Source organism: Danio rerio, chromosome 1 (genome assembly GCF_052040795.2).
Source record: "Danio rerio strain M-AB ecotype USA chromosome 1, GRCz13ab, whole genome shotgun sequence".
NCBI classification, from domain to species: Eukaryota; Metazoa; Chordata; class Actinopteri; order Cypriniformes; family Danionidae; genus Danio; species Danio rerio.
In genome coordinates this window covers 15,572,351-15,582,492 of record NC_141021.1, presented here as the reverse complement: position 1 = coordinate 15,582,492, position 10,142 = coordinate 15,572,351, and the positions used below count along the sequence as shown (strand labels likewise).

The window sequence follows — 10,142 nt, the reverse complement described above, 5'->3', positions numbered from 1 at the left end:
TTCCATGTCTTGTATTATTGTACAAATGTTATTAGAATATTAAAGTTATATTCTAATGTACACTATAAAACACATTGTGTTTCATTAATGTACACCATTTCTTAATGTAATAGCTCACCCAAAATCTGTTCATATAGCTTTCAGGAAGCTATATGAAGCTATTACAGGAAGTGTAATAGTATCCAACTGCAGCAAGACATGGAGCAAGACATCTAAATGTGTAAAAAAAAAGTGTGAAAAATGTATGTTATGTGTGAACCGGTTGCTGTATGTTTTTGTCTTGTGTGCAAACATTTTGATCTACATTTCTTGCTAAGTCATATCTCTGCCTTGCTCCATGCTTCATATCAGTGGTTCTCAAACAAACTGTGGTACATGTACCACAAGTGGTACGCAGGCTTCCTTCTAGTGGGACGCGGAGGAATCGCTGAATAATTCAAGTAAAAAAAATTAACACACTTTTGACCCTTTGACGCTTACGATAACAACGATGTGATCAGGAAATTGATTTTATTAGGTTAAACTTCTTATTTTCATTTCATCTTTCTAATGTTTGTTATGTATTCTATCATTTGAGGTTATTTTCCTCCCCATACTTGTAACCATGGTTGGGGGCGTATCTTGTTTTTTTATATCCAAATGTTGACAGGTATAGTTTAATCACTTGCTTCTCGGACACACAAAGCCTACTCTAACGAGCAGTAAGCAGATCTAATTTCTAATTTAAATATGTAAATCCAATTCATATATTTAAAATAAATGTTACCGTATAGATTTCCAAGATATACAAATAAGTCATACATACATGCAACATGAATTTCAAAATTGATCAGACAGAGTTATATAATATTATGACATACGGTATAACCTGTTTATGAGGTCCAAGAAACATTTGCAGGTTTTGATGAATAGATTTCTTTATAATAATCTGGGCTGGCCCACGTGGGACCTACCTGGGATGTCCAGTATTATTATTTATGATAATACTTTACATTTAAGTACAGCAGTTTTCTTGTACTTAAAGAGCAGAGCCATTTTTAATTAACTTTCAAAATCGCATTTTAATTTAAACGTTGACATTTTATTATTTTTTTTTAACAGTAAGTTTGTTATTGCTCAAACTATTTATTATGTTTAAAGTGGCTGACAATAATAAATATTCATAATAAGAAGAATTTATCTGCCACGTTTGTGAACTGTGCAGAGCTGTAGCCGCTTAATTGGGCCTACTATGTACTGTATTTCAATACCAGTCATTATGGTGGTACGTGGAGAGACTATTTTTTTCTGAGGTGGTACTTGGTGAAAAAAGTTTGAGAAGAACTGCTTTATATCATAAACCACCAGTTCTGGGAAAAAGAAAGCTCATGGTGTCTGACCTTTTTCCTTTTCTCCCCCACAAAGCTTCAGAAATTCAGTCAGATTTATCATTATGATCCAAGTAGAATGGATCTTTAATCACATTTGTTGGGTTTTTGTTTCTAACTGATTTTGTTTTTGTCATGAATATGAATGCATGAAATATTTCCAATTATTAATTAGAATCTTCATCCAATTAATTGTTTCTGTAAACACTTGCCTCATATATCGCTTGGTAACTTTTACATTTTATTTTTAATGCGCACATAACTACAACACACTCTGATGATGCCGCTGTCTGTTTCGAGGAAAAACTCTTCACACAGGTGTTTTCCTTAAAGGTCTTATGACAAGATGTTTACAACGTTTTTTTGTGATTATTCTTTCATTTTTGCTGGAAATGTAAAAAAAAATAATAATAAAGTGCCTTTAAAATTCAAAATATCTCAATGCTGCAGTCATGTGCTGTTAGTTTACTGTAAGCCTGTCAGTTCATGTGTGTGTGTGTGTGTGTGTGTGTGTGTGTGTGTGTGTGTGTTAAATACAAAGAGACAGAAAGAGCAAGAAAAAGCACTAGAAAAAAAAGAAAAAAAAAACAACAACTATAATCTAAGTGGGCATACAGAGATCATATCAATTTAATCACATTCCTCCATTGGCCTCTTTTATTTTTCCATTAAGTGTCAATAGAATATGTTTAGGCATCATAGATATACACATTAGTAACACTGGATAATGATAAACATGCGTTTCTGTGTGTATGCTTGCATGTATAGACCTATTTGTGTGTGTGTGTGTGTGTGTGTACGTGTGTGTGAGAAAGAAAGTGTGTGCCCTGAAAAACTCAAGCTATTATTCCCTGGTTGCATTGTGAATGTGAGTGTGTGTGTGTGTGTTTCACTGCATGTCTGAGAAAAAAGCATGAGAGAATGCATAATGGCAAGACTATCGCCATGGTAACAGAGAACGAAAGATTGAGAAAGAGAAAAACAGCAGTCGTCTGAGGGTAGAAAAATGATGTGAATGAACTACCGATGTAAAACAAACGGGTAAGAGTAGCTGGAGACTGATTGTACGAGGCACAGCCTCAGTAGATGTAGAGCAAAGAGTACTAGAAAAAATGGGACAGCAAAACACGTGAACATCAGAAAACACAGAAGAGCAAGGGAAATGAGAAAGCAAGCAAGCAAGCAAGCTCGCTCGTCAGTTGGAGAGCACCCCGTTAACATTAGAACACTTTAAAAATGGATTCATTAAAAGCATGTGTTTAACAGTTACATTCATTCAGCCTTTTTCATATTATATTAAAAACAATCACTGACCCCCGTGTCAAAGTCTACACAGACAACCCAACAATTCATCACCACATCGACACCAAACAAACAGTCACCCAAAGAGGTGAATGGCACCTTAAACGAAAGAGAACTCGCCGTGTTCTTTCTACAGTGGATACAGAGAGTTACATGTACACCTGCGTGGTCACTACATGTACACAGTGTGCAGACTCACATCTGGAAATGTTCACCCGCTTATACTGACTGATGCATTTTGGAACGTTCCAGATTCAATTCAAGTTGAGCTTTTTGGCGATCAATTTGGCAAACAATTTCAACACTTCATCGGTATCAATGCACTTACAATGGAAGTCCAGAAAGAAGGGGCAAGTCCTGAAAAAGCATCAATATTATACATGCACTGTAAAAAGGGGTTTCAAACAATTGTTGTCCCAACACAATTCCATTAAGTTAACAATCGTTTTTAGAAATTAAGGTAGATTGAACACGCAATTATTAAGAAAAAAAAAAAAAACCTTAAGAACCGTGTTGGTTCAACTCATATTAAGTAAGAAGTTTGACCAAACAGTAAAAATTTTTTTTGAGATTGTTAAAATAATCTACAATCATAATTTAAAGCCCTCGATTTTGTTAACTCATGCTAGGACTTCAAAAGAAATCAGAATTATGAAGATTTTGCATATAATAAACAATTTAGACAACTTTCTAGCTGAAATATCCCACATATTTGGAAAGATTGAATTAATAAAAGCCTGTAGTACTTAAGCAAGGTTTTGTCCTAAAGACAACTTAAAATAAGATAAATATTACTTTAAATTATATTAGATATTTTTCTTATCTTAGAATTTAACTGCATATGAGTTTATGTGTCTGATTTTCATCATGGAAATGACTTGCATCTTAAAACTCTAAAACTGATTAACATTTTTATTGGCCTAATCATTCCAAACCAAAAATAGTTATTAAATATAAACTGTGAATATCAGTTTGTGAAATAATTGTCTTCAAAATTGTATTCCGTAAATCAATTAATAAACTTTAAATATGGAACTGTGAACAAAAAGTTTGAGAACTGCTCTTGTAGGAGCAAATTATATCTGAAAAGAAATCTGCTTTCAATACCTCACAGACTTCCATTGCAAGAACATTTCCAGCAAACTGAGGAAAGTGTCAAAATTATTATTTTTGGTAAAGCTCTCACAATTCAAAATTCAGTCATAATTTACTCACCCTGGCATTGTATCCAGGACACATACGGCATTCTTTATATAAAGAGAAGTAGATAAAACAACAAGCTTGTGCTCATCCATAAAATGGTAGTGAAAAGTGACGAGCATTAAGCCCACAAGTTTTAAAAAATTGTCCCATGCAACATGTCAATGCAGTTCAGTAAAAACAAACTGAAATTTGATGTATCATTTAATTAAAATCCTGAACAAAAAGCACACAAGTGCAATGCTTTCATAAAGTAAAACTAATCAAAGCAAGACATAACATGTTCAAAAAATCCCAAAAGTTATTCATTTTCCTTTAAGTCCCTAATTCAGCACGGGTCGCCACAGCAGAATGAACAACCAACTATTCCGGCATAAGTTTTACGCAGCGGATGCCCTTCCAGCCACAACACAGTACTGGGAAACACTCACATTCATACACTCAAACACTACGGACAATTTTTTTTGCCAATTCACCTAATGCGCATGTCTTTCGACTGAGGGGGAAACCGGAGCACCCAGAGGAAAACATGCAAACTCCAAACGGATTTGCCAACTACCCCAGCTAGGACATGAACCAGCAACCTTCTTGCTGTGAGATACAGTGCTAACCACTGAGCTGCCCATATCCAAGGTCGAACTCTGGACAAGTTCGGCTGACACATTAAAGTCAGAATTATGGTACATGAATGATATTTTGCATTGCATTTCTATTAATCCTGATTTTTGTATCATCATGCACATGGCTTTTCATATACTGTACATCTAAAACATTTAACAAATATAACAAATGTACAGGAACATTCTGGGGTATTATTTGCATTTTTTTAAATTCTGGTCAATATTCACTACCATAATATGTACAAACAGAGGCAGGACTTTTTTGTTTTACGAAAAAAAAAGCACATATATGTGTCATTTATACATATGGCTAGGCTGAGCAAATAATGACTCAATTTTAATTTTAGTGTGAACAGTCGCTTGTTTTAATGCCAGAATATTCATTTTAATTACCTAACCAATCATCCAATCTTTGTCAGCATTGTTTTCATTATTATTTTCACACACTTTTTGAAAACTCCCATTCTGAGTAGCTACAATCATTAATAAAAAGGCAGTGCTTCGCTGTGAGAGTCCAGAACTCTGGACTTGATCAGAGTTTGACCCTAATGCATGTGCACAGCGTTGCAGGAGGCCCTTATCAAAGCATATTAGCAGTGCGATGGTATATTATTAACTTGTTTTTTTTTTTTTTTTTGAGACTGACCAATACCTTTCCTACCATACAGGTGTGAATGTAACCCATCGTGAGGTGTAACCTGGTTAAGACAGTGTTCAGATGAAGAAGTGGATCAATCCTTCAGGTTTTTTCGCATACATTTGAGACAAGTACTGGAATTTATTCCTCCTCCAAGTGCGAGATATAGTGATTCGGTCGTATAGGCATTCACAAATGGTCGATGTGAAGCAAAATGAGTGCTCGTAAAGCAGATGCATTGTGGGATTGGATGTTTCGGGAAGCACGTGATAGGAAGACTGCTCAGAGCACTCTTGTTATCATGACGCAGAGGAGTCTCATTCCTGGACCAAAAGCCCAAATCGAACACCAATCACAGATTGGTGCAGCCAATCAGGAAATGGTCATCGACATCCATCCACACATCAAAGGAGTCCAGGATTGGCTGATCATGATGTCAGTCATAAATTCCACGTACCACAGCTCATTGGTAACATTCTTGGTGGTGTGATTAACCAAAGTGTTATCAGATCAAGTCATTAGCTATACATAACTGCTCTTCTGGATCGGCAAACTCCATCAGTCTACTTTTGAGTAAGCCGTGCTTCCACAGGACCAATAATGTGTGTGTTTTAAAGGATAAATCTGATATGATTTGAATGCATGTGTGGCCCTGTGAAGAGCATAACTGCGGCCCCTTTTATGTCTCTTCACACTGGTTTTCTGGTTTGACCCTGTCCTGAAAGATATAGAGGTTGTTGGTGGCGGCGATGGCGATGATGTTTTCAGCCGGGTGCCAAGCCATGTGCAGAATCTTTTTGGTGAAGTCCAGACTGTCTACGCCCACGTCCCCTCGTCGCCGCCGACCCCCGGTGTAAACGCGGCGAGTTCGCAGCACGGCACGCGGTTTACTGCTCTCACGCCAGGCCTCCAGGGTCACACCACGACCCGTCTCGCGGTCAAACATCCGAAAAAAGCTGTTATACGCTCCTGTCATGATCACACTTAAGGAGGCGCAATGAGAGATAGCAAAGTACGATGGGTAAATAAACAAAGTGGAGTGAATTATAAAGAGAAAATGCGATGAGGAAAAGAAAAAAAATGAAAGAGCAAAGAAGAAAGAGAGAGAAAGGGGGTTTAAGTACAATACAGGAATAATGCCTATACTGCATAAACATGATCAATTAAAATGGTTACCTGTCAGTGCTGTTCCAGACACACTCAAACTTGTCGAAGATGCAGTCGTTTTCATACAAAGAGCAAAGTCTGCTTCTTAGATATTCATGAACCTGACATAGAAAGAAATATTATAAAAGAGCGAAATCTTTTTTTATGGCTGATTTATTGCTGTTTTTTTATTTCTCAGATGCTTAATTTATGGGATAAAATGTATTAAATTAAGCTCAGAGCTGTTGCACTTTTCGGATAGCAGATCTACTAAAGGGTGCTGTCTATATTTTTGCATATCTTAAATAAATTAGTTAGGTTACATTTTGTTATTTGTTTCTGATACACTTCATTCTTTTACATGGTCATGTGAAGTAGATGTCTGCATTCCAGCGGGACCTGACCAGATTTCTTTCGACGTGGGAATAAATTTCCGAATAAAGTGCGGGAACGGTCGGTAACTGGTGTAATTTTGGACGGGAATTGGCAGTCTAACAATATCACTACCGACTCCCAAGCGAGCGAGCACGCATATGTATGTGTGTGAATGAAACAGCCTGATTCTGCGTTTAGCTTTTTTGTTGCTGTTTGTTTGTGTGTGTGTGTGTGTGTGTGTGTGTGCGCGCGAATGAGAGAGAGAGAGCTTTGTGCTATGTGTGTGTGTGTGTGTGTGTGAATGAGAGAGATAGCAGTATGTTGCTGTCTGTGTGTGTGTCACTTGCTTGGCTTGCTTGGTGCTGTGTGTGTGCGTTTATACAGACAGCGTGTTATAGGCTGCCTAGACTCTGTATAGCTGGTTTCCGGTTTTGTTCTCCCCCCGCCCAATAGCGGGAACGGGTGCGGCAGGTAGAAAATGGAGCGGGTCGGGCAGCAGGACAACGAATGCAGAACATAAGCGGGAGAGGTCGGGTTTGGACTAAAATCTGGCGGGTGCGGGCGGGAGCGTGATTTAAAATTTAGTCCCGCGCAGATTTCTAATGTGAAGCTTGTCGTACAGATCACTTAGACAAGCTAACAACCAACTGAAAACCAGACCATATACAGTTAACTAAACCCTACGCCTAAACCAACTAATGGTCCGTTTCCACTGAGTAGTACAGTATGGTATGGTACGGGTTGGTATGGATTACCCTTATCATGCTTGCGTTTCCACTGCCAAAAGGGTACCAATGGCATAGTGTACAGTGGTGTATTTGGGTTCAAAAACACACAACATATAGCCCACAGTCAGTGCAAACCTCTCATCTGTATCTTTAATCTTCATCAGCACATGTAACCTCTTTTTAGAAAGTAATTCCATCATTCCGAGGTTATAATAGTCCAAAAGGTGATGATAATAGTTAAACACGACAATTTGTTCATGTTTTAGGTTGCTGAAAGAATCATTTGCTGCTTTGTTTATCCAGCTTAAACTTTGTTTTTTCGCACTTCCCTCTCCCGTTTGTCCGTTTCTGAAAGGATCGGATGTCAGAAGCACTTCAATAATCATGCGTACGTTATTATCATCATATCAAGAAAGCGAATCTGCTTACACTTTTAGACGGCCTCGTATAAAAAACAAAACAAGGCAGATTTTGTTCTTTGTTCTTCTTCTTGGCTTTGTGGCTGTGATCAAGACGACGACAAGGTTTGTTTGAGCTCAGGTCGACCATGGCTTGTCATTATATGTATATATTATTACAGTGTAATTTCTCTGCTGTATTTAAAAAATGGCGGTTTCTTTGTTCTCATTCTTCTGGCTTGTTGCAGGATTGAGTGAAGTATCTCTGTAAACCAATAGCGTCCAGTTACGCATCTAGCTCCGCCTTTAGGTACCCTTTTGGCGTGCTAGGTACTCTTTGCAAAGGGTACCCAAAAATGGGTACAGTATGGTTTGCTTTTAGGTAACTTTTCACAGTGGAAACAGCCATAAAGCGTACTGAACCGAACCAAACCGTACTGTACAACTCAGAGAAAACAAGCCATAATAGTGCTTTCAAAAGAAAACAAAAGACAAAAGTGCACAGGTTGAAAAACCGTGCTTCAATGCACTTGAACCCAAGTGTTCGGCACAGATATAACTCCGTACAAAGTAGGGGTTGGAATCTTTAGTGACTTCCTGATCCAATCTGATTCGGCATCTATAATGGCAAGGTTTCACTTTCACTTTAAAGAGGATCTTGAACCCGCCGCACAACGAAGTGCTGCATCTAGCTTGTAATTATTCATCCGTCCAAATGAAGGGAATTCAGCAGCATACGTAAATGCACCTTCAATGCATATTATTCTTCAGTTTAGAGCTCATGCCCACATTGTCATGGTCAAATTTAAATACAGAATTAATTCTGAATTATTAGAGAAAGAATCACGATGCATTCGTTTTTTTCTCCCACCTCTAGTTTAAAGTGAGCTACTGAGCTGACCATGCTGGAAAAGTTGTCCATATGAACAAATAGACAGGTAGACATCTAAGACAAATGTATCTGATTACAAATCACAGACACCATTGGTATTTATTTGGTGTTGTGCTGAAGAGCTGCGCTTAGCAATCATTTATTCATCAACAATAATGTGTCTGTAACTATCATTAGTGTGAAAAGGAACAAATGTTGGTGATTTGTTGTCATACTGCCCCATAGCATTCATTTTAGCTAAAAACTACAGTTTCACAAAAATCTAAGCTAACTATATAATTCCAATGAGCCTGTGTTGATTGTTCAATGACCAAAAAAGCATGCCTTTTGTGTTCCTAGCAGACTACCCACACTTGATTATTATTGTATGCCATCACCTTCATGGTACCCACCTGGTATGTCTCCACTGGGCCCTTTTCCATGTGGAGGTCCCAGACTTTGACAGTCAGATAGTCTCTGGTGAGCAAATATCGTCCACTATGGCTGAACTTAACATCAGAAACTGATGATATGATCTCAGAGAAAAAGGAACGATTGCCTGGGTCCTCTGGCTCCTCAAAGACTAAGTTGGAGAAAAGAAAGAGATTCAGTTGACAATCAGAATGAGGCAGCTTTTATCAGCATAATGAGTCTCCATAATGTTTAGCTTAACTTTTACAGTGCTGTCTGTGAATCATCAGCTATTTTAGGTTAGTCAGAGTATGAATAAAAGTACTGAAACATCTTCAACACTGTGGCCTGCTTGTCTTCTACTGCAGCTATAGGTGTAAATCTCACTACATCTGCTACAGTGTTAATTCCCCCAGCTGCTAGCACAGCTATTCGTAATTGTTTTCAGTCAGTGTCTCGCTGTCTTTTTAACTAAGCTACTTCCAGCAGGTTCTGGCTAAGTAACAAATTCCTCAAAATGACTTTAATCTTAAAGTTGAATTCAAGATTTGTATGAGATTCACATCTTACAGTAAGAGGCACTTTCTTCTATTTATGAAATGATTAATTTCATGCTGACTGTGAAAACTGTGCAAAGCATCCTCAATCTAAATATTATCATTCTCAATGTTGAAGACTACAGCTTAATGTTTTTGTGAAATTTTTTTAAAGATCCAGATAACCTAGAGGGGGAAAAAGCCTTTTTTTGAAACCGAGAAACGACATGAAGCTATTAAAGAATTGAGACCATTCAATTTCTCTGAATTTAAAATTGTATAGTTGTGTGTATGAGTGAAATGTCATTTTAGTTTAGTTCTATAATCTACTGATGAAATTTCTATCAAATTTGAAATAAAAATATAATCATTTAGAGCATTTTATTTGCATAGAAGAACAAAAAGACACCATTATTTGAGACTTTCATATTTATTTTTGGACTACACCAATATACCAATTTGTTTAACTAAGAAGAGTTAGGAAATCTATATTAAGACTTTGAGTCTTAATTTTGCCACAACCTTCTCTGTGTTTCAGCAAATGGAATGAT

General features: G+C 37.3%; 1 protein-coding gene across 16 annotated transcripts in view; it reads right to left on the bottom strand.

Moving 5' to 3' along the window:
• The window catches only part of ppp2r2ca (protein phosphatase 2, regulatory subunit B, gamma a), a 46,066-nt gene that overhangs the window by 15,724 nt on the left and 20,200 nt on the right, over positions 1-10,142 (bottom strand). For 15 of the 16 annotated variants that reach the window (NM_001446741.1, NM_001446739.1, NM_001446738.1 and 12 more), the window contains 3 exon segments: positions 1,970-6,109; positions 6,303-6,394; positions 9,058-9,227. In NM_001446741.1, the coding sequence (NP_001433670.1) occupies positions 5,806-6,109; positions 6,303-6,394; positions 9,058-9,227 (566 nt within the window). In that variant the 3' untranslated portion in view covers positions 1,970-5,805. 16 annotated transcript variants of the gene reach the window in all.